Below are 24,562 nucleotides of genomic sequence, written 5' to 3' on the forward strand. Positions count from 1 at the left end.
TATTGCATTACCTTTTTCAAGTTTATTGGATAGACAAAACTGTATTAACAAAAGGCAGGAAAACTTTTTTTGGCTTTGATTTCTGGTTACTATAGATCAACTATACTAATTTGTTTCTAGAAGACAAAGTAATTTTTAATTAAGCAGATTTCTGCTGGCTGATATATTTATAATAGAATATGTCATTCAGTTCACCCTTTCACAAACAATTTGTTATTTTGAACATGTTGATGCATAGTGTACATTTTTAACTGTATTAAGATCAAAATTGTAATACAGTGTACCGTCCTGGATTACGATGGCTCTGTTTTATGGTTATTTCGTCTTACAATATAGAACACGATGTTTTCTTGTCCCCTCGCTATGGCACTTTTTTGCCATACGACATCAAAGATCAAATTTTAAAGTCGGTGTGCTCAATACGTTAGAATATTGAAGATGCTGATATATTATTCGCTGAAATCCTTCCCACAATGTCTAAAAGAGATACATTGTTTGCTCTTTCTCTCAGTTCAGAATTCTTCATGTTTCGTAAATGACATGTGTCGTATTGTATGAGTAAAACGAAAATTTGTGAAAAGTAAACGAAAGTAAATATATTGTGCATTTTAGCGTTTAATATAATATGTGCTATAATCTTTAATTCATGATACGTATGCAATTATATAACTACATGTATAGCAAGAACACCAGAACAAATAAATGTCATATGGTGGGGGTCTACTCTATGTCAATGAGTGAAGAATATGAAGTAGTGCCAATTCCACTAGATGGTGCTTTCGTCACTACATGTTTTTTTCTATCGACGAAAATTAATTAGGAAATTATAGACATCTTGCAAGCCTTTTTAGCTATTGAGTGTGACACTTAGAAATGATGGCGCATAAAACTAATTCCTTCGAACTGCTCTTGGCAAGCGTCATGACTTATAGAGCACATTTTCAGTCCTTCATGCTTCCCTAGCTATTTGACATCTAATGATACAATAACAAAAATCAGGACTATTGCAACGCTTGTGCATTTTTGCGAGTTTTCAATTGAAAAGGTGAGTTTTTTTACAGATGATGTAATGCTGTTTGCCTAAAGTTTAAATGTGTTATCTCTAAATAGCTTGGAAGGCTCTGGGTAAGTCCTTGGTGCATTGTGGAGAAACCTTATTGCTGTGGCCCTTCAAGAGGTCTAACACGCCTCATTTAGCTTACATTAAAATGTTTATTATTGAAACATGCTTATCATTACTTCTATAGATTTCTAGGCAGCAGTTTAGTGAAGAACATGTGGGGTGCAAGGCCAGGTGGGCAAAATTTCAATCACAATGATGAAGGGGAATTTCCCAGTTTAGGAGCGAGTCCATGGCAGCCAGCAAGTGAGTTCAAGATTTCATCACTTTTAGAAATGTTTCAGTATTTTGTGCGCATAAATGTGTTTGAAAATAAAAATAAAATTTTTCCAGGTGTGTCTCCGAAAGCAAATAAAACTTCAACGAAGTTCGGTCCAAGCAAGCCAATGGCATTCTCTGCACAGCCTCGAGCTACACTTCAGCCATCTCTTCAATTCACTGCAGGCCCTCCAATGGACTGTGGCAATATCAGCAAAAACAACTCCACTTGGGAGACTAGTGGTGATTTAAAACCAAGTAGCAGAACAGAACCTGTTGGTGAGTTCTTGTTTCTTTTTCAAAAGTCAGCTTGTTTGGGCTGTCAAATTTTGCTCTATGGAAATGACTCTTAATTTACCTTAGCCAGGTTATTCACCATATAAGGCAATGAGTGGTTGTAACTTGTGGAGACAGTTCATAATAGTAACACTCTGATTGGCCAATGGTTTGGCTATGCCTTGCTGCTGTTTTTTTCAATCATGGGCCTTAAGAATAGATTGAAGATCACTAGATAGATCAATAGATCACTTCAAAAATGAACTATTTCGGGTACCATTTTACTTTTACAGTTAGGCATCAAGTTTTCTGGTTTGGTATTAGTAGAGAGTTATAACTTGACATGTAAAATTGATCCATTCCAGTATTTCCAGTGTGTGTCAAAATTGTCAAATTTTGGAGCAAATATTCCTATTATAAAGCCTAGTAATTTATGTAATTTGTTCCACAGCAAAGCAACTGAACAATAGACGCTTCAGGTAAATTACATGTAGCATAATAACTGGCGAATTATATGCAATGTGACTATATACTGTATACCTTATATACAACTATGTGAAAAAACTACTTGGGAAAACCTGAATTAGGTGTAAGAAACTAAAATCAATAAAAAAAATTAATGAATAAAAGGTACTTATTGTCACTTCATTTTTGTGTGAAATGCTGAGATGAATTGACAATTTCGCCAAGATGACAAATTTCATTTTAGTGAATGAGAATTTAGCCTTGGTGATACGGGAGACGGACGGTGTTTAAGTAGAGGTGTGATAGAGATGTTGAGCTAGTCTAACATTGTTTGTGCGAACTTTAAACATAGCTTATAAACATGTTTTTATAATTGATGCTTTTTAAGATTAGCTTTAATTACCTTTTCCAACCACTCCGTCTCCAACCACTCCGCCTCCAACCACTCCGCCTCCAACCACTCCGCCTCCAACCACTCCGCCTCCAACCACTCCGCCTCCAACTACTCCGCCTCCAACCACTCCGCCTCCAACCACTCCGCTTCCAACCACTCCGCCTCCAACCACTCCGCCTCCAACCACTCCGCTTCCAACCACTCCGCCTCCAACCACTCCGCCTCCAACCACTCCGCCTCCAACCACTCCGCCTCCAACCACTCCGCCTCCAACCACTCCGCCTCCAACCACTCCGCCTCCAACCACTCCGCCTCCAACCACTCCGCCTCCAACCACTCCGCCTCCAACCACTCCGCCTCCAACCACTCCGCCTCCAACCACTCCGCCTCCAACCACTCCGCCTCCAACCACTCCGCCTCCAACCACTCCGCCTCCAACCACTCCGCCTCCAACCACTCCGCCTCCAACCACTCCGCCTCCAACCACTCCACCTCCAACCAAACCTCTAGTTTCATGATTGTTTTGTTAACTTTGTTAATTTCTCGACAGCTCCGCGTTGTGTTGTTTTTTAAAATTAGTCCAAAGTCATTTGCTCGTTCTTCCGTAATTTCATGGTTTAGTTTCAGAGCTCTCTTTGCTTTCTATTTTTGGTCATTACTCTCTCTTCTCACAGTTTTTGTATCCGAAACTGTTGAAACTGTGTTTAAAAACTACAAACATAAAGTAGGATGTCACATGTTTAAGACTGTTTTGGTATGGAGTCCAACAATTGCTCAAATTTTACATAGGTTTGAAAGTTTATGTTTATGATCGTAGGTCAAGGTTTAACTCTGTTTCTTTGCACTCCGTTTCTTTGCACTCCGTTTTCTATTCGCTGTCCCACTTTTGTTTGTGAGTTTCACTAACAATATATATATATGTATATATAATATATATACCATATATAATATATATATGTATATATAATATATATATACCATATATAATATATATGGTATATATATATTATATATACCATATATATATATATGTATATAGTAATTACTGGAGTCATATTTATCTTATAATTTATCTAATGTGTCTGAGAACCTTCCTTTTAGTATACATGTAGTTCTTTTGGTAAAAACTTTATCCCCTAAGGGCAAGTTATCGCAGCCTATCTATTTCAAATTATTACCTGTCTCATTGATAATGGGATTACGATAACGTGATAACGATAAAGTCATATGCTCAAAAATCTAACATGTATACAAACTCATAATCTGCCTCCTAACGTTTAACATAAAACTAGACTTTTGAATTAAATGTCACATCTGTTCAATTCGCGAAGTAAGACAAATGACAGTAGTTTTAGTGTAAGGAAGTTTTTTAGTCAAAAGGAATTTGCGTGTAGTTTCAAGTAAACTCGTTTTTTATAAAACTATGTCATCGATCTGGTAGAAAATATGACTGTAGTAAATCAAGGCGTGGCTAGGTGTTTTGAAAACATGCCGTTGATAGGAGTTTTGATTGCTGCTTGCAGTCCTGCAGCAGTCGACAGGCATGCCTCTCAAACAAAACCGTCCAAAGAAGGTTCCACCGGAGCTAATAGAGGGCTTCCTGAGTGGAGACAAGAATCCGGTGAGCGCTTTGATGGAGTACTCGGCCATGAGTCGTCTTGCCACCACTTTTCAGGAATGCGCGCCCATCAACCCTCTCATCGGCTGCAGGTCTGTATTTTCACCCATGGATCTTGTTTATCTTCTGTCATATGAAAAAAACATTTTAATTCCCTGTGGGCCTGATTAGTGCATTTCTCCAGGTCTTGCTATGTGCTAAGCTCAGTGCGTTGAATGAGTAAATTGTACAGAAACTTCTCAATTTCAATTATTCAATTTATTACCATACTGTTTTCAGAAGAGATTTGAGTGCAGTTTAAAAATAATTTAGGTGCATCATAGTGAGGGAAGAGTATTATTACAGGTTTGCGTGCGTGTGCACTGTGGATGGAGTGGAGTATGAACAGGGACATGGAAAGACAAAAAAGGAGGCAAAGACAGCTGCTGCTAAGAACGCATTTAGCGTAATCCTTGGCATTTCCGAGGTTGATGATGAAGGAGGTAATCTCATTTATATATATATATATATATATATATATATATATTATCATCTATAATATTGGTGGCATTCTAATTAACCACTGAGCCTATGACTTTGGTGTGAGCACAGTGTATATAGCACAGCTTTTTAGCCAGAAAAACAGAGGATGATTGGCACATTTTGTCTAACTCATCTATACCGTAGATGACGGCATAAAAATGTCTAGCTTTGTCTAGGACTGGATGAATGCCTGGTGTCGCCCGAGTAATAAAAGTCTTTGCACAGAAAATTTATTTTTATTTAACAACAGTTACCATTCTAACTTTCAAACTTCATGTCATGAGAAAAGTGTTTTGTTCAGTTTAAATAAATTAAGAGAAAAAATACAACTGTAAAGGTTGTCAAACTTTGTCAAACAACTATAACTTTCAAACTTCATATCGTGAGGAAAATGTTTTGTGAAGGTCAAATAAATTAAGAAACAAATTAAAACAACTACAAAAGTGTATGAATGTAAATGAAATAATTAGCTAGTAATAGATAAATTAAGTCGGTTTTGCTACGATTACAATAAAAGATGATTTGGTAATGATGCAATTAATACAGACTGAGAAAATAAAATATAAATCCTGACTATGTTGAATTAATAATAACAATTCAACATAGAAACGTGTGTATATAAAAAAGGTTACTCTACCAGCAGAAGCTATCCGTCAAAACTTTGAATACGATGATACTGGTACCTCTCGATACCGGTACCTCTCGACACCAGTACCTCTCGATACTGGTAAAAATGTAAAAATGAGATATCGGGCGAATAGAGAGAAAATATAAATTCTATATTCCTACATGAGATGATACAATTGTCCGCGTGAAAAGTATTAACCTTTACTGATTTAGTAATTTAACTTTACGAAAAACCGGTTATAGAACTTCACGAAAACATGAAAAAACATCGTGTTTCATAGAGTTTCAATTAATACGTCATTTACCGGGATTTGATGAGAGCGATAGAATCGTAAGGACAGAGTAGGTCGGTTACTAAATGTACGATTTAAAACTTGTGGTTGTGATATTCCATTACTTTTAATTCGAAGGTTTTAATAGCTATGACTGGACATACCGAAGTACAGACAGACACACACACAAACTTGGAGATTTATCCATATAGATGTATATGGGTGGTATAAACTTGTTTGAACTTAGTTGATTGAACGATACATGAATGGGTGGTACTGGGTGGGCTGTCCCTGCGGGGACTCTACTTGGTTGGACTATATCAGAATCCATGTCTACCCTTGCTTGCAGAGAGTGACAGAGTTGTTTACGATTCACTCGGTAGGAAGATTATCTTGTCCTCAGAAGGTGAAAGGGGTAGCTCTACTCCACAGGTGACTACACTTGACAAAGAAGAATCTCACCACAAGGTAACAGATTTCTTCTCGATCACCTGGCCTTCCGTGTTGTGTTTAGGGAACTGTATTGCGCATTCACTGAACTTTCCAACGGACTCGTTCTTAGTAGCTTGGTCTACACATTTGCTCATTTACACGGTTTTAACCCAAACATGATAAAATGTAAGGAGTTGTCTGCTATTTTGTCTACAGTGGTTATAATGGCAAATACAGCTTCTAGAAATGCAGTATTCATGGTGTATTGGCGATCCATCCACTAAACTGCTACCTGATATTACCAAAAGTGCATTTATGGAAAGCTTGGTAATCAAGTTCATTGTGTCCCTACTGCATTTTACAGTCATAGGTAGCCAAATGAACAGCCACACATTGATGAACTCACTACATAAAGTGTTATGCAACGAAATATCTCCATTAGCTTTCCTACTGTTTGTTGTTTTTCAAATGTGAAATTTTCTCTTACATGGTCATATATGTGAACAACTTGTGTAAAGCGCTTTAATAATTTCTTCTGTAACCAGCTGGCACAAGTGATTTGGAATATGAAATAGTCGTGGTTTAGCAACTGAACATGTAGCAGTAAATGGTTTTATAGATGTAAAATTATTGATAGTTATTTAAAAACTATTACCCCATAAACACCTGTTAATATTGAATAAAAATGTAGTTATAATTACATTTGGCCATATTGTTTATACTAGACCAAAATCCATCAAAGTTTTACAATCTCAGTCGTTCACATCTATTACAAAGTTGAAACTGATCTCCAAATAGCATGCTTAATATTTTCTCAATGGTCATAACACAGATTTAATAACACACCGTTTAAGTTTTGTTTTCTTAAAAATTTTCTTATGGAGACATCTTTAATTAATCAACTAAAGGGATTCATTTGCAGCAACCTTCAAGTGAAATTTGATAGACAGAGTCTTTTTAAATCTTCTCATTGAGCATGCAGTACAGAAGGGGTGTTTGGTTCAGCTCATCCATTAACTGTAGTTAATTTTGTTGTGTTAGTAACTGTTAGTATGTTGGTAACTGTTAGTATGTTAGTAACTGTTAGTATGTCGGTAACTGTTAGTATGTTAGTAACTGTTAGTATGTTGGTAACTGTTAGTATGTTAGTAACTGTTAGTATGTTGGTAACTGTTAGTATGTTAGTAACTGTTAGTATGGTGGTAACTGTTAGTATGTTAGTAACTGTTAGTCTGTTAGTATGTTGGTAACTGTTAGTATGTTGGTAACTGTTAGTATGTTGGTAACTGTTAGTATGTTGGTAACTGTTAGTATGTTAGTCTGTTAATGAATATTTCAAGAATGAATTAGTGTAAAACTGAATAACAACTGAATCAGCAAATTTCAAATTTAAACTTAGAATATTTCTTACAGATTAGCTAATGTGCTTAGTTGATTTGTTGTTCATAGTCATGTGAAAATGGCTTAGAAGAACCAAGCAGGTGTAAGGCAATACATTAGCCATGAAAAACATGTGAAAACACATTAGCCATGCTTGTTGGTGTGATGCTGGTGACAGTTAATCGTGTCACCGATCCTTTCAACTCTCTTCGCTCATGCAAACCTGTTGTACACGTATTAGCGAGTACTTGTACAGTCATACTTCAACTTACGAGCTTAATGCGTTCCGAGTCTGAGCTCGTATGTCAATTTACTCACATGTTGGTGCAATTTATTTATATATAGAACAATTAAATATATAATTATTGGTTTCCATACTCTGTAAAATACAAATAAAACACTCAAAACAAGATATTGTAACAGAAAGAACATGTTGGTTATTGTCCTAACTTACCACTTGCTTTCAAAAAGCAACAAATAAAAAATAATACAAGGAAATGTGTTAAATTAAAATGTAAAATTAAATACATACAATAACAGCTAACGCTAGCATTTGCCAGAGAGAAATATATAAGTTATCCTTCATTACAACAGTTGACTTTGATAAATTTGGATTTTATCAACGTCTTAAAAGACAAACTTAGAAGCAAATCTAAAAGCAAACTTTCATTTTTAACTTAACGTAATTAAAATTTCTTCGGCGTTCATAGTTTGAAGTTTCTCGCTAGTTAGCTAATTTTTCCTTTGTTTCGCTTTCACGACTAGCCGGCCGTTTTAAGATGAACCTATCTAAGGACGTTTGCCTTTGTCGCCCTTTCAACATGTCGCGATTAGGACGAACACAGGTGTCGTCACAAAGGTTTAATGCACGACCACTAGCCAACTTGTCCGAATGTCTATTTTTATAGTTTTGATAGATAGCACCGGCCTTTTCAAATAGCGTCGTTTCAGTTACGCTGTCACCGGCCAATTGTTTATCTTATATCCAATGCCTGAGCGGTCTCTCCATCAGCGGGGGTGAAGATTGCTGCGCGGTTTAGAAACTACGGTTAGTACTCTTGCGAGCTAAATGCCCTGAATATAATCCTTCTGTTTGATAATTGTGGATGTATTTCTGTCATATTGCTGAGCTAGCTCAATCATGCATGCACATTTCGCATATTTTTCAATAATTTTCCGTTTAATATCAATTGTTATCATTTGCTTTTTCTTTGCATTATTTTTCATTTTACTGGCAAACTTTCGGTCTACGCACAGTAGTTTTAATTCACATAATTCTGCACTGAAAAGCGTGCACAAAAAACACGGTACAAAAGTATAACCTGTGTAATTGAAAAATACAGACTGATGCTGTCGTCATAAAACACCTCCGGCATACTTGGCAACTGACTCAAGTGCTCGTATCTCTAATATGGCTCGTATATTAGTGCTAAAACTTGCTTAAAAGCTGGCTCGTATCTCAAGTTTCTTGTACGTTGGAGCACTCGTAAGTTGAAGTATTACTGTATATACATTGCAATCATCTTTTGCCGCAATATTCGGTAACTCCGCCTCTGTATTTCTATGTCAGTGTTTTTCAAGGCCACTTTCTATCTGTTCAGGTGCTAACAGCTGCTGGTGCGCTAACTCGTAACCCTGTCTCAGTGCTGCAGGAGTTTTGTCAGAAGAAGAGAATGCCTTTCGATATCACAGTTGATGATGTGGCAGGTGTGGATGGGTGAGTTTGGATCAGCCGCTTGACTTGAGATGTTTTTAAGGGTTTCTGTTTTATTAGCTGTAAATCAGTCTACAGGACAGATTCATTCATTATAGTTCTATTTGTTAATCGATCTATCGATTATATAGATCTATAGATTATATAATCTATAGATTATATAATCGATAGATCTATATAGTCTATAGATTGTATAGATCTATAGATTATATAGCTCTATAGATCTATAGTCAAGTGGGGTAAGTGCACCATTGGGGCAAGTGCACCGGCTGTTGATATTTTATCAGCCAATCACTGCATATCTGTCTCTGAGTTGCAGAAATATTACCCATGATCCACCAAAGGAAGCTATAGTCCCTGCATGCTTGATTTCAAATTTTTTGTGAAGTAAGCAACAAAAATGTAAATGCACTATTTAAGTAGCTGGCTTTAAATTCAGAGGTGTGTACTGATAATTTTATAACTTTCATTTTAGTGGATATTTGTTTTGGCTAACTATTGAGTGTAACTGGTGTATATCCATAGAAGACTTTTTCTATTGTTTTAATCCACACAAATAATTTTGTATTATTTTAACTGGGGTGGTGCACTTGCCCCTGATAATTTTAGAGACAGGGGCAAGTGCACCTATGTAGTGCACATTAGCATTAACCTATGTGCACCTTAAGATATAACAGGGGCGGGGCAAGTGCACCACCCAGCACACATGTAGTTCCCCATCAAAAGAGACAGTTCAATCTCATTTCAAGTTCTCCCAATCTCTATAGTCTTTCTTGTTATACTTTTGCGTTAGTTTATGTCAAATTTGTGGTTCAATTGAGTGAAACTGGTCACTTGAATTGCAATGGTACAGAATTGCAAATTTTTAAAATTTTAATGTTCAATACGATCAATATTTCAGTGGTGCAGTACAAACTCAAAAAAACTTTTTTTTCCATTTCTATTGAATTTTATATAATTTCAATATCAGCAATTTGGTGCATTTGCCTCTGCTTATCAACCAATGCATAACAATGGCAAAGAGGGCTAGGTGGTGCACTTACCCCTGTATGTGGGGTAACTGCACCACCTAGACATACATTTTTTAGCGCTTCATATAAAGCAATGATATTTAATTAACAGTTTTCTAGTGCTGATATTCTTGCTCAGAACATTCTGGAGTTTCACAATGACCAATATTAGACTCAAATGTTTAGTTATAGCAAAGCAGTAAGACTGCGAAATTGAATTACCCTTTTTCGATGGTGTACTTACCCCACTTGACCCTATATAATCCATAGATTATGTAGATCTATAGATTAGGCATCTGAATATTCCCATTTACTTTCTCCGATATCAAATCTTGGGCTGAGTAGTTGATATTATATTCATAGTGTGGTTTATCGGTATACAAACCTTCTAGAATCTTTGCTGTCTCTTTCATTTTAGGTTTATAGCCCATGTGACTGTAAACAATGAGCTAACCGACATAGCTTCAGCTGCCGGAAGAACTAAGAAGGAAGCAAAGCGTTTGGCAGCCGACAGCGCTGTGAAAGTCCTTATGCAAGCAGATGCTGTAAGCAGTTTTCGTAATATATCGTTATTTAATTCATAGTAGCTATAAAACAGCTTCTAGATGTCAAGGTGTGACCCAATAAGAATGCTATATGGCATACATACTCTCTTTCTGTTCTTGTATTGTATACACTTCTCATAATCAGCCTCGGCATGCGTGTCATAAAATTAATTTTGCTTGAATACTCTATTAGCATGCACTTTGTCAGCTATCAGAGATGTATTGATGGTCCTGTTGGACCTGTTGGACCTGTTGGACCTGTTGGTCCTGTTGAACCTGTTGAACCTGTTGGTCCTGTTGAACCTGTTGAACCTGTTGAACCTGTTGAACCGTGTTCAGGTAAAACAGTTTGCTGACTTTGTGTTGTTATACAGAGGTTTTTCTTATGTAGAATTACCAAGTATTTGGTCATATAAAGCACTGTCTTTCTTGTAACTCACTAAAATGTACATTTACATTTAACCATTGATTGAGAAACAACTGGTCTCAACTTGTCATTTGATGACATATACAGTCATATTCTGGTACTGAACTTGTGTGTCAATTTTTTCGTATCTCAAAGCACTATTTCCTATATAAAATAACTAAATACAACTTAATCCGCTCCCAAACTATAAAAACGCCTAAAAACAGGATATTATGATGGGAAAACATGTTTTTAATTGCTGCAATTCACTACCTATGCTCAGAAAGTAACAAATACCTATTTAGTGGTTATGATCTGCAATAAAATGTAGCATTACTATGTACAGTAGGGAGTTCTTACCTTCACTTACTTCCGAGACTTGATAGCAACTCATTCGATCAGCTACATTTTTGCGATGTTACGTAGAATGTAGAGTTTTTATGTAGAATTTCGATGAGAAAGAACGAGTTATGCTGTTCTGTAACAGTATAACAGACTGAGTTATCTTGTTATGCTGTTATGCAGTGTCTAAGCGGCCTTACTTGGCCATTTAGCAGCCCGTATCTCAAAGTTTTCTCGTGTCCTAAGGCAGAAACTTCCTCGAACGTTTTGCTCGTATCTCGATTTTTTCGTATGTTGGGGCACTCTCATGTCGAGGCATGACTGTATAACGAATTACATGTTTTTGCTTGTAAAATGAAAATTCATTGCTTCAACCTATCACAATCTATTTCTGGAGTAAATTTCTATTGCTAGCAGTATGTGAACATCGCAGTGGTACATCTGTGTAGGTACCTATGATATTTAGTGAAACTTGCTTAAAAATTGAAAGGAATGACAAACTCCACCCACACAGCTGGAATTTTTCTTTTGAAGTTCACAAACTTTGAAAACTGGTTCTAAAAGAAATGGTCAGGTGAGACGCATGAGAAAGTAGTTCTTTATTTGTCCAAGCAATGACTTAGCTTAATTCCTCAATTATCATATTGAATAAAGCTATAAGTTGGGGGAGCATCAAGTCAGTCGTCAACTGCTCTGGACATCACGCATTTCTTTATCTACATCATCAAATGACTGGTCAGAACTGTAGTTGCTTTTCGAGCAGTGGCCTGTAGTGCAGTGGTCTGTAGTGCAGTGTCCTATAATGCAGTGGCCTGTAGTGTAGTGGCTTATAATGCAGTGGCCTGTAGTGCGGTGGTCTGTAGTGCGGTGGCCTGTAATGCGGTCGCCTGTAATGCGGTCGCCTGTAATGCGGTCGCCTGTAATGCGGTCGCCTGTAATGCGGTCGCCTGTAATGCGGTCGCCTGTAATGCGGTCGCCTGTAATGCGGTCGCCTGTAATGCGGTCGCCTGTAATGCGGTCGCCTGTAATGCGGTCGCCTGTAATGCGGTCGCCTGTAATGCGGCCGCCTCTAATGCGGTCGCCTCTAATGCGGTCGCCTGTAATGCGGTCGCCTGTAATGCGGTCGCCTGTAATGCGGTCGCCTGTAATGCGGTCGCCTGTAATGCGGTCGCCTGTAATGCGGTCGCCTGTAATGCGGCCGCCTGTAATGCGGTCGCCTGTAATGCGGTCGCCTGTAATGCGGTCGCCTGTAATGCGGTCGCCTGTAATGCGGTCGCCTGTAATGCGGTCGCCTGTAATGCGGTCGCCTGTAATGCGGTCGCCTGTAATGCGGTCGCCTGTAATGCGGTCGCCTGTAATGCGGTCGCCTGTAATGCGGTCGCCTGTAATGCGGCCGCCTGTAATGCGGTCGCCTGTAATGCGGTCGCCTGTAATGCGGCCGCCTGTAATGCGGTCGCCTGTAATGCGGTCGCCTGTAATGCGGTCGCCTGTAATGCGGTCGCCTGTAATGCGGTCGCCTGTAATGCGGTCGCCTGTAATGCGGTCGCCTGTAATGCGGTCGCCTGTAATGCGGTCGCCTGTAATGCGGTCGCCTGTAATGCGGTCGCCTGTAATGCGGTCGCCTGTAATGCGGTCGCCTGTAATGCGGCCGCCTGTAATGCGGTCGCCTGTAATGCGGTCGCCTGTAATGCGGCCGCCTGTAATGCGGCCGCCTGTAATGCGGTCGCCTGTAATGCGGTCGCCTGTAATGCGGTCGCCTGTAATGCGGTCGCCTGTAATGCGGTCGCCTGTAATGCGGTCGCCTGTAATGCGGTCGCCTGTAATGCGGTCGCCTGTAATGCGGTCGCCTGTAATGCGGTCGCCTGTAATGCGGTCGCCTGTAATGCGGTCGCCTGTAATGCGGTCGCCTGTAATGCGGTCGCCTGTAATGCGGTCGCCTGTAATGCGTGTGCATATATTAGCCAGGTGCAAGAAAGCTGGGACTTCAAATGGCGTAAACTTAGATGATCCCACATAAAGTACTCTGCTTAACAATATGATATTACTAGATTGTATTACCTGAGCATAGCCTAATAGGTCCTTCAAGCACTACATAGTCATAGAGTATACATACTTGTTATTCAGCCGATGGCTGCCGAAGAGGAGGCGACACACTTTGACAAGGTCTCTCACACTGCACATCAGAAGCTTTTCAAGCTCCTCGAAGGAGTCCCTGAGTACCTCGCCGGTCGGAAGGTTGTCGCAGCATTCGTACTTCAAACAGGTAGCTAATTGACCTTGACCTATCAAAGTTTGCTGTTCTGCAACATCGCTAAACGTGATCAGGTATTCGCGGTTAATAATAATGGCATGAGCTGATGACTCTAAACTGTGGTATAGTAATAATGCTTTTTGGGTGATTTGTTAAATGTAAATATTAAATAAGGCCGCATGCATATGGACAAGATATAGTAAAGAACTTAACGCTCTCTCTGACTCAAATATCTACATGAGTATATCAGGTTTGCACTAGCACTGTTCCTGACAGTCTACAGTACAGTTGGCAATAACGTGGATGCTATTTTCACCAGGAGACGATTTAGGCGAAGTGGTAGCCTTAGGAACTGGTAACACATGTATTAACGGAGATGGACTAAGTATGGATGGTCGTGTGCTGAATGATAGCCATGCTGAAGTCATAGCGAGGAGGTCTCTTGTCAAGTAAGTCAATCGCTTGTGCACAACTTCCCCTAGCAAGGCTTTTTGTCACTCATACAACAATTACTGTTAACCAAACTGGTGATCATTCTAGGAGATCGTGCGGTGTGCACATCTAGCAAAAAGGCTGTTGGAAGTTCTACTTTTACGACTTCAGAAAACATCGGGTTGTTTTATTGGATAGCAAATCAGTTGCTGCTTCAAACTACTCAAAGTATTTGTAGATTCTTGACATACTTGCAAGTTCCAGAAGCCTCTATTTCACTTTCGTGGAAGTCAAATGGTACACCTATGATTCGGTTAAAAAAATTTATTTCATTTTCGCTAGCATTTCATAAAACTTTCAACCCAAATGTCTTTTTTACCTTTAATAATTATCTAAAGTGCAATTACAGTTCATTAAGTAAACAGTTGATTAACTGCTTGAACGCTATTGCATTGTGATGGCTGCGATTAACTGTTCATTTTTGAGCTTTTAAGAGCTTGTAATCACATTTCCACATACTTTGCACCTACAACACAGCAGAGTAAGGCATGGTGAACCCTTTGATACCAAATAACTATAATGTAAATTTTGTTGCAAGTCAACCTTTAAATTATAGCTTCTCTTTTCACCTCGTTTGTTGGTAAACTTGCAAAGAAGTTGGCTCAATAAAACTCTTAAGCATTAGCTCTATACATACATGTAAATACATTAGCTCTATACATACGTGTAGAAACAGCAATTTGAATGTATTTTGAATTTTTCAAAATAGTTTTAGTTGAATTTAAAAAATCGGCGTAAGTCATCATGAACAAAAGCTTCATTTTTCCCAGTTGTTCCTAATTCATGTCAAATCTTACCTTTTATTGCAATGAATTCACAAAATGTCACTGTTCAAGGTTTTATTTATAAATATAGGTTTGATGGTTTCTATTAATTTACTTGATGTTTTCAAGAGCTCTTTAATTTTTACAATAGATAAATCAGTAGATGCCATAGTAAAATAGCATCCTATATCTTTGCAGATGCGTGATGATATTTTGTAGTGACTACTTTATTACATGAGTGTCTGCTCTTTAGGTACCTTTACAACGAGGCAAAGAAGGCCTTCTCAAATGAGAAGTCTATCTTTGTACCCTCACCATACAGCGCTGGTTTGCTTGCTTTGCACCCTGATATCTCTATACACCTATACATCAGCACAGCCCCTTGCGGTGACGGAGCTCTCTTCAGTCCAAGGTGAGACAACTGCTCCTATCTGCTCCTATGCCAAGTAAACTACAGCGATCATATAAAATCAGTACTACAAGCGTGCTTGGAGTTTAAAATATTTGTGTTGGCCAGAGTGCTGCAAATCAGGTGTTACCAGAAAAAACTGGACCATGTCAAGGTCGAGTGTAACTGTTATAATGGTCAAAAACAGCATAGAGGTTAATAATGAGTTTGGCATGAGGCGATTACATCACTCGTTAAGTCTGGAGATGTTAGGTTCTTATTCAAAGAGATGAAACAAGCTACAGGTGGTCTCTGGGGTGCTTTAGTTTTCGTGTATAATGTTGCTTGACCTCTCTCAGCACTGTCCGCTTATGTCCGTATCACTGAGTTACAAGCTGCTGTTGCTCGATGTACTCGTTACCTCTCGCTCTATCCTCTTTCTGTTATGTTGCAGTTTAATGTTATCCTTATCTGTTCTTTTAGCGAGCTTCATGAGTATGTGACAGAGGACGAGGGCATCCTCTCCACAATCAGTGACAGGTCAGGGCCTTATCCCTTCTCTTTTTTATCTTCTATTATTTTACCATATATTCTCTGCCCGGCAGCGCATGCACCGTTTGTTAACGCTTGAAATGTCTACTAGGGCTTGTTGTATGCATTGATCCCTTAGCCCTTGCACTGCGTTATACATGTAGATCTTGCATTAGTGCTGGAGACATTTCTGCGTGTTGCATTGAGGTTTGAGTGTGGCACACATTAGCTATACATATAAGATCAGAGCTTACTGCTAAAGTTGACTTTACATGCGTAAGCTTGATCTTTGTACAAAGATATATAGCAAGTCTATTAAAGACCGGTGCGCCATTTGCAATTTGCCAGTAGAGAAGTTATATTCTTTATTTTTCTTCTGACGTTCCTATTCATTCATTTTTTTCTACTTATTTTCTAGACATTCTCCTCAATCTGAATGAACTTAAATTTCTATCATTTTCTTACTCACTATTACTCTGAAATATACTTACATCTGTCCATAAACACAGGACATAGACACAGAAGTTAATACGTGGATTATGCTGATGAATTCGAGGGCGTTTCCCAGAGTAGATACTCTCACCAAAATTCCCATTAGGCTCGGCCCAAAATCACGTTTTATGGGGGTTTTCAGACCATGAGGCACTGTCAGTGAATTTGCTACTTTAGGGGTCCTAAATAAAATTTACCAAGTTTTTCTGAACAATTTTTTTCATTGATTGGCCTGATTAGGTGTTCCCCTAGATACATAGGGGATACATATGCTATAGGCCTAGTGGAAATTATTTTTATAACTTCTGAATCATATTGGATGTTTAGCAGGGCGTGGAACCTGGGCGCCCTCTAGGGAACTCCCATTGTTTAGGGGTTGTATTTCAAATTGACCAACCAGGTGATTGGGGGTACAATATCCAAGTCTGGGCCTAGCCAGATGGGTGTTTCTTTCAGGGTATGAACCCGGGGGGGGCGTTTATGGACAGATGTAAGTATATTTCAAAGTAGTAGTAAGAGAATAATAAAAATTTAAATTGATTCAGATTGATTGATTGATGAGAATGTCTAGAAAAGAATTAGAAAGAAAAGAATGAATAGGCACTTCAGAAGGAAAATAAAGAATACTCGCAAATAAGTCGCGAATGGCGCACCGGTCTTTGACACAAGTCTTGCTCTTTAGACTGAAGCTACCATTATCGGTTTTGCTTGCGCTATTTTGAAGGTTTGTGCCGCGCACTAGTTTTCTGAATGTTACCATTTAATTGTGCTGCATTAGTTGATGGCTTGCGGGTAGTGCTGCACAATATCTTGGCATGTACATTTGATTATTTGGTCTCTAAGTATATCGAGTATTGCAAAATATCGAACATTGGAGTTGTCTTCTCTCGATATATAGTGTCTTTTAAGGTCCAGCCATACAACGAATTATTCGATCAATCTGACCAAATTCACGAATTTCACAGAATTCACAGATTTATTCGGCCGAATGTCACAGAATCGTCTGAGCTGTGCATGCACACCGAATTCGTCAACGAAATGCTTTTAATTGGCTTACCAATTTTTTTAGCGAGCACGATTCTATAAGCTTTGACAAGTGGTATAGTCCAAGACACCTACGACGACACACAATAAAAGTGTCACCGCGATATGACTTTATACATAGGATGCAACTGCCTATATGCGCTAGAGATAGCGACTGTTTTTGCGACGGAGCTTTTGCTGCATAAAAATAAATTATTATTATTGAAAAAGAAACAACTTATGGCTTCTAAAACATCTAAAAGAAAATACTGGATTCACGATGAGTGGTTTCTGCCATGGTGAACAAACGAGAGAGAACCAACAATAGCGCATATAGGCAGTTGCATCGTATGCTTCAAGTCATATCGCGGCGATACTTTTATTGTGTGTCGTCGTACATGTCTTGGACTATACCACTTGTCAAAGCTACTAGAATCGTACTCGCTAAAAAAATTGGTAAGCCAATTAAAAGCGTTTCGTTGACGAATTCGGTGTGCATGCACAGCTCAAACGATTCTGTGATATTCGGCCGAATAAATCTCTGAATTCGGTCAGATTGAACGAATAATCCGTTACGTGTGGCCGGACCTTTAGACTTACACGAACAATATAAAAATATATTGATTAATATCGGTTAAAAAACAGGAGTTGTCTCCTCTTTAAAATAAGGAGAGTGGACAACTCCACTAATAAATGAATGATTTAACTATAAAATATCGGCTTCGATATTCATATCGATTTGAAAACTGACCAAATATAAAATCATCCACTGAAATATATCGTCACATCGAATGATTTCGTTTTATCGTGCAGCACTACTTGCGGTGCCTTATGTTTTCTATCGTAGAGTTTGTTATCTATCTAGCAGCTGGCGAGTGATCAGAATTTCTGCATAAACACGATAGCAAATATTTAAAATTCTTTAATATGACTCACATGTGCTAGAGGTTTTTCAACTGCTTGTTGTGTGGTCATCGACAAGAGTTGCTTCAATGTGCTATCTGCGTCTTAATTTAATTAAGATCGCTAAACATATTATGGAAATGTTTACTCTTCCATATCCATTTCCATAAACATAAATATTTCCATATATTTATGGAAATGGATATGGAAATCTCATTTTAGAAATATGGAAATGGAAATAATATGGAAATGTTATGGAAATGGATTATGGTAATGAATTAGGGAAATGTAATGGAAATGGAAATAATATGGAAACGAATTATGGAAATATTATGGAAATAATATGGATTATGGAAATGTTAGGGAAATGGAAATAATATGGAAATGTTATGGAAATGGAAATTGAGACATGCACGTAATCCCTGGTGTCTTTAGAATGTCTCTGTTGTGGAGACTAATGACTACTGTTGTGACTAATTACTACTGTTATGGTGACTAATGACTACTGTTATGGTGACTAATGACTGCTGTTGTGGTGACTAATGATTACTGTTGTGGTGACTAATGACTACTGTTGTGGAGACTAATGACTACTGTTGTGACTAATTACTACTGTTATGGTGACTAATGACTACTGTTATGGTGACTAATGACTGCTGTTGTGGTGACTAATGATTACTGTTGTGGTGACTAATGACTACTGTTATGGTGACTAATGACTACTGGTGTGGTGACTAATGACTGCTGTTGTGGTGACTAATGACTGCTGTTGTGGTGACTAATGACTACTGTTGTGGTGACTAATGACTACTGTTGTGGTGACTAATGACTACTGTTATGGTGACTAATGACTACTGTTGTGGTGACTAATGACTACTGTTATGGTGACTAATGACTACTGTTGTGGTGACTAATGACTGCTGTTATGGTGACTAATGACTGCTGTTGTGGTGACTAATGAATACTGTTATGGTGACTAATGACTGCTGTTATGGTGACTAATGACTACTGTTATGGTGACTAATGACTACTGTTATGGTGACTAATGACTGTGTAGGGTTTTTGATCTTATTATTTTATTCTTTTCTAAATGACTTGTCTGTGTTTTGGAAGAGAAACATGCTGTCTATGTATACATATTTAGGATATATTCTAGGAAAGTTATGTTCATGAGCCATAACAGTCTTCAGTTGACTGTATAAGAGCTGATCAAAGGATCATGGGAATTCAATTGCCTATTTTTTACACTGATACAAACATGAATTGTTAAACATAACTGTATCTTTGCAGGGAGCTGGTTCTATTAGGTCATGAGGGCGTGGAAAAGATAGAAGGAGGTGCTCATGTTCCCACATTTACCAGTGATGCCCATGGCAATCTCAGGACTAAAATCGAAACAGGTAAACCTTTGGAATATGTTTTATAGTAGATTCACCTTGACTCAAAAGCTTGTCGTATAGGTATCAAATGTTACTATTCCCAAATTATTGTTATCATCAAATAGAATGACTTTGTTCGACTCGGAACAGAAGGTGGTGATAGGTGATAGGGCTGGTAGTGGGAAGTTTTGACCAACTGGTCATCTAGCAAGTAATTATCTTCACATATATTTTACTGTGAGATGTGTCACACTTGCAAACTTGTTTATTTTAATAAGTGGCTAATGACTTTGTAATGCGTATTATGCTGGGATGTCCTTGCAAGGATTGTTGTGAGCGAACAACTGGGTCCTTATATCTAAAAATCGAACCGAGCATTAATATTTTGAAACCAGCCTTAATATTGCTGCCTGATGTATTTGTGTGCAACTTGCAGATTGTTTTGTAATGAAGAGATGGTTTTCGATTGCCTTCTCTGTTAGTTCGTAGTTTACAGAAACAAAATTGGGGGAGCCACGGTTCATTAAACTAGGGAGTTAGTCTTTAGGCTCTTAACTGTGTGATTGCTATTTGTGATGGTGTCTAGCCGCACTTTTCATGGCATGTAATTACCTTAAACGAGGTGTGACAAAAGACACCAGAGGTTTAATAACATTATAAAATAATAGCTTTTTTATACTTGAATTTATGCTAAAACCACCCATAGGGTTGCCTCAATTAGTCTGTCTTTTGTGGAGTTGTCTTTTGTAATGCTAACAATTACGCATATTGCTCGCTCTCGAACCAGTTTTAGATTTCTCTTTTGGTTTGTTTCTCGTGTGATGGTCTTTGGACTAGTACAAAGGTAGAAGTACTACATATGCATACATACAAGGAAAATAAGTAAAAAGTTTGGCTGTTTTAATTTTTTAGTTTAACCAGCATTATGTACTTTTTAAACAAGTAGAAAAGTTTGATAAAGGCAAACAAAAGTAAGCGTCAAACGATTCTAAAAGACACCATTACAACGCACTGCATAAATTACACACGCACCATTACACGCACTAAACTATATTATATATATTAAGTTATGACAACAGTTAGTTCATGTTTTTCATTGACCTGTATTATGTGCACGAATGTAGCAAATAATTCCTCATTGTTTCATAAGAAACTTCCTCTTATTTAATGCAGAGTTGTCTACTCGGTCACCATGTTCGCTAAATGCATAGACTTTCGCTTTAACCTACCCATCAACTGATACGCGCTATATTATTATCCAGGTGAAGGAACAATACCTCTAGACAAAAGCAAGGAATACGTACAGACATGGGATGGTATTATACAAGGGCAGAGACTGCGGACCATGTCATGCAGTGACAAGCTCATGCGCTGGAATGTACTCGGTGTCCAAGGCTGTCTTCTCTCACACTTCATGGAACCGATATATGTCACCTCCATCACTCTAGGTTCATTTTCATCACATATCAGTTTCTAACAACTCTAGTGATTTTGTTGGCTATGTTGGGTTTAACTTCATCTTTACAGCTGTGCAATTTTATCACTTACCGCATTTGAAAGTCCAAAATCATAATTATAACAAGAGAATCCTAGTTCTTTGTTCATTTTTGTGGGGTTGTTACTCCTTGTCAAGATTAGTGGTTGTTAGGTGGCAAAGCCATTTTACAGAAATATTCAGTAAAACAAGCTGTCTGGAGTGAGTGCATTGAAGTAGTCAGCTCCTGTGTCATTGTCACTTTTCAAAACATTGAAAAGAGAAAAGGAAGCCTGCACCAACTTTTGTAACTGTTTGTAGTGTGCAAATGACATTGTGCCATAGAAAATTATATACCCTGAAAAACACCATTTTCTATTTTTCCTGCAATATGTTCACCACTCAGATATGTTAAGTTCACTGACTGCATCTCGATTTGGTTGCTGTTACGGCTCAAGTGACCAAAGCTACATCTGTTTTCTATCTTGCCTAGGTAATCTATTTGACCATGGTCATCTCTCAAGAGCTGTGTGTTGTCGCGTTCCTGAGGAGATAAACACGTTGCTGCCAGAAGGCTACATGTTAAACCATCCCTACCTCGGCCGTGTGACTATGTATGAAACACCACGGGGCTGTGAAAAAACTAGCGCTCTGTGGTAAGCACTGTTTTCTTAGCTTATGGCGCTGTAGAAGGCAACAACATTACCTATCGAGAAGAGTTTGTCACGATTTGCTCATGATGGCTATTCAAAGCTATCGACAATGTCATGCGAGTACAAAGCATTAGCAACCAGGATTGCTGGATGCATTAGTACAATGCAAAGACTAGTGCATATTTTTTCTTGTTAGTTTCCTATGCACAATACCTCACTGCTATCTACGCGTATGTATGTGCCTACTATTTCAGTGTGAACTGGTCACTAGATCATCCTCAGATTGAGATTTGTGATGGGAGAATGGGCAAGAGTATAGAAAGGTTGGTATTTATTGATGTTTTTAGGGTTTCCTAGCTTTTCGATAGGAGAACTATGTCATAGTTGCCGGGCAGCTGGAGCAGATTCAATAAATTAATTGGAATGCTAAAGTACATCTAGCAGCCCTTTAGAGGGATAAAATTTAATGGAAATACGCACAAAAAGCTGTAAACGGCTTGTGTTTGTTGTGAAATTATAAAAATAACGGTTGTTATGGTATTGGATATGTATCTACTTTACATTTGAAACAAGCATGTATTTTGAATGTAGCATTTTTGAGTACACGCATTACAATTGTAAGGAGCCAACTAATTTGTAGCACATCCACACAGCCTTAATGGAGTGTGTTGTGAGAATCTGTGCATGGTCAAACTTACTAGGAAGGTTAGCCTTATAAAAAGTGCTTGGAATGTATTTCATTGTTTCTGTTGAATGTGGTGTAGAACTTTTCTTAGAAGATTTTCTTAGAACATTACAATTGACCATTGACTCCGTTAGATACTGCTCTGTTATTGTCAAGATTTTTACAGCTATGTGTGTCTTGTACTTCTTGTTTTATTTGCATTTGTGTCATTACCATTTCTTTTGTTTCAAGCATTGAGCTAGGTTTGTCCACTCTTTTGGGGCAACTAACTTTCAAACTAAACTAGATGGTTGTATTTATACTACTTCGTTCCTCTGCAGCATTTGTCTGCTCCTGTTTGAATTAAACCAAAACATTTTGTTGTTTTGTATAGAATTTAGTGCAAATTCTAGTGCAATGGCATGACTGCATCTCTATGAATGTCTTAGCTCAGTTCATAGAGCTTATCTACAAAATTTTACTGGTTAATAATTCATTTTATGCATCAACTTCTTGACTCACAGCTTCTGACTCACATTTTGTTGACTTGCAACAAAATTGACATTACAGTTATTTGGTATCAAAAAATTCACTATTTCTTACTCTGCTGTGTTGTAGGTGCAAAATATGTGGAAATGTGGTTACAAGCTCTTATAAGCTAAAAAAAACGAACAGTTAGTCTGCGCCATCACAAGACCGTCGTAGATTAGATTATCTTTCCAAAACGGCTCAAATGGGACGTAGTTGTACAAGATGGCTTCTGTTTACACTTTCACGCAATCTCATTCGTCGAAATATTTTCACAAATATACTTCACGCATTCAATAAAACCATGTCTATTGTCCTTATGTGTCTATTTCATCATCATTGTAATGCTGTCACTTTCAGCACTGATATCTAATAACCTTCCATGAAAATTTGTTTAATTTTTTAACCTTAGCTCGAAGGAGTACATATCATTCTCTGATAAACATGACGAGCCTGTTAGTCACCTGTGATAATCGAAAAATGCTGCAGAAATTATTCGCCCTGTTTGGCAGGAAGTGTGGGTCACATGATCAGATTACGACTAGACGGTTAGACCAAGCCGAAACAAGACTGTAAAGTAGCGAGCATCGATATTTGGTAAGGGCTCTTCGATAAAACCCGAAGTGTTTGGCATAAATTAGCGCTACGAGAAGTTTTATATTAAGCCTTTTATTGGCTTTTCCATTGACGTGTGAACGTCACGTGACAAAACCACCAAATGTTATGACTACATCAGAGAAATAAACTGATTTCAATCTACGACGGTTTCATGATGGCGGCGATTAACTGTTCGTTTTTGAGCTTTCAAGAGCTTGTAATCACATTTACACATATTTTGCACCTACAACACAACAGAGTAAGACATGGTGAATCTTTTGATACCAACAAACTGTAATGTGAATTTTGTTGCAAGTCAACCTTTAACAACTGAGGGTTCTGAGGGTCAGCTATTACATCATACATTTAGACTCTACTTTCAATGTGATACGATACTGCTACAGCAATAGGAAATTATAGCTGCATTACAAGCTATCTGGTTTCTAGCTATCCATGCTCTGTTGCAGGTGTAATGTTTCCACTGTGTTTGTTTATTCCTTTGGTGTTGTAGGTCACCATTTCGCACAGGACCCAGCGGCGCTAGTCGATTATGTAAGTACGGATTTTTCTATAGATTCAAACAGCTTGCTCAGACAGCTAAGCGAGGAGACCTGCTAAACGCTGCCAGCTATAGTGAGGCAAAGAAGCTGAACCAGAGATATCAAGAGGCGAAGAGTCTACTTAGGGACACACTTAAGAATCGACAATATGGCTACTGGGTAACAAAACCAGTTGAACAAGAGCTTTTTAAGGTCTAATTCTTTTCACAGAATTTTTGGTGCTTTTTCATCTACATTCTACATTGTAAAAAAGTTCTTGTTCAAATGGTCTCATAACCCAAGATGCCCACAGATATCTATGTACACCTGCGCGCATGATCCATCATCTTTTTAATGCATATCATTCACTTGCGCATCAACATTATGTATTTATCATTTTATAAAAAATGATATTTTTTGTCCGTTAGAAATTTATTTATTGTTGGCAGTTTTAAACATATTTTAGTTTAAATACAGTTCATTGCATGGCGCTAGTTTAAGAT

The 24,562-nt window shown here is 38.1% G+C and overlaps 2 protein-coding genes across 2 annotated transcripts; both read left to right on the forward strand.

Annotated features, from left to right (window-relative positions):
- Positions 1-1,251: 1,251 nt before the first annotated feature.
- On the forward strand, positions 1,252-24,553 carry LOC137390157 (double-stranded RNA-specific adenosine deaminase-like). Its single transcript, XM_068076435.1, has 16 exons — positions 1,252-1,366; positions 1,454-1,657; positions 4,037-4,223; positions 4,477-4,613; positions 5,902-6,020; positions 8,966-9,081; positions 10,507-10,633; positions 13,506-13,644; positions 13,952-14,081; positions 15,142-15,300; positions 15,760-15,816; positions 19,516-19,625; positions 20,867-21,052; positions 21,572-21,734; positions 21,986-22,054; positions 24,032-24,553. The coding sequence occupies exons 1-16, from the start codon at positions 1,276-1,278 to the stop codon at positions 24,276-24,278; spliced, it is 2,241 nt and encodes a 746-aa protein (XP_067932536.1). The 5' UTR covers positions 1,252-1,275; the 3' UTR covers positions 24,279-24,553.
- On the forward strand, positions 2,525-3,031 carry LOC137392097 (uncharacterized; the record flags this gene model as incomplete). The annotated part of the gene is made up of 1 exon (XM_068078722.1): positions 2,525-3,031. A coding segment is annotated over one exon (507 nt), but the record flags the coding sequence as incomplete, so codon positions are not given.
- Positions 24,554-24,562: the final 9 nt, after the last annotated feature.

This window comes from Watersipora subatra, chromosome 3 (assembly GCF_963576615.1).
Source record: "Watersipora subatra chromosome 3, tzWatSuba1.1, whole genome shotgun sequence".
NCBI lineage: Eukaryota > Metazoa > Bryozoa > Gymnolaemata > Cheilostomatida > Watersiporidae > Watersipora > Watersipora subatra.

Bases quoted from the DNA above. Each gene is read 5' to 3' on its own strand.
- LOC137390157 (XM_068076435.1), top strand. From the start codon at position 1,276: ATGTGGGGTGCAAGGCCAGGTGGGCAAAATTTCAATCACAATGATGAA. The intron at 1,658-4,036 runs GTGAGTTCTTGT...TGCTGCTTGCAG, and splicing joins TAGCAGAACAGAACCTGTTG to TCCTGCAGCAGTCGACAGGC. The intron at 19,626-20,866 runs GTAAACCTTTGG...ATTATTATCCAG, and splicing joins CAGGACTAAAATCGAAACAG to GTGAAGGAACAATACCTCTA.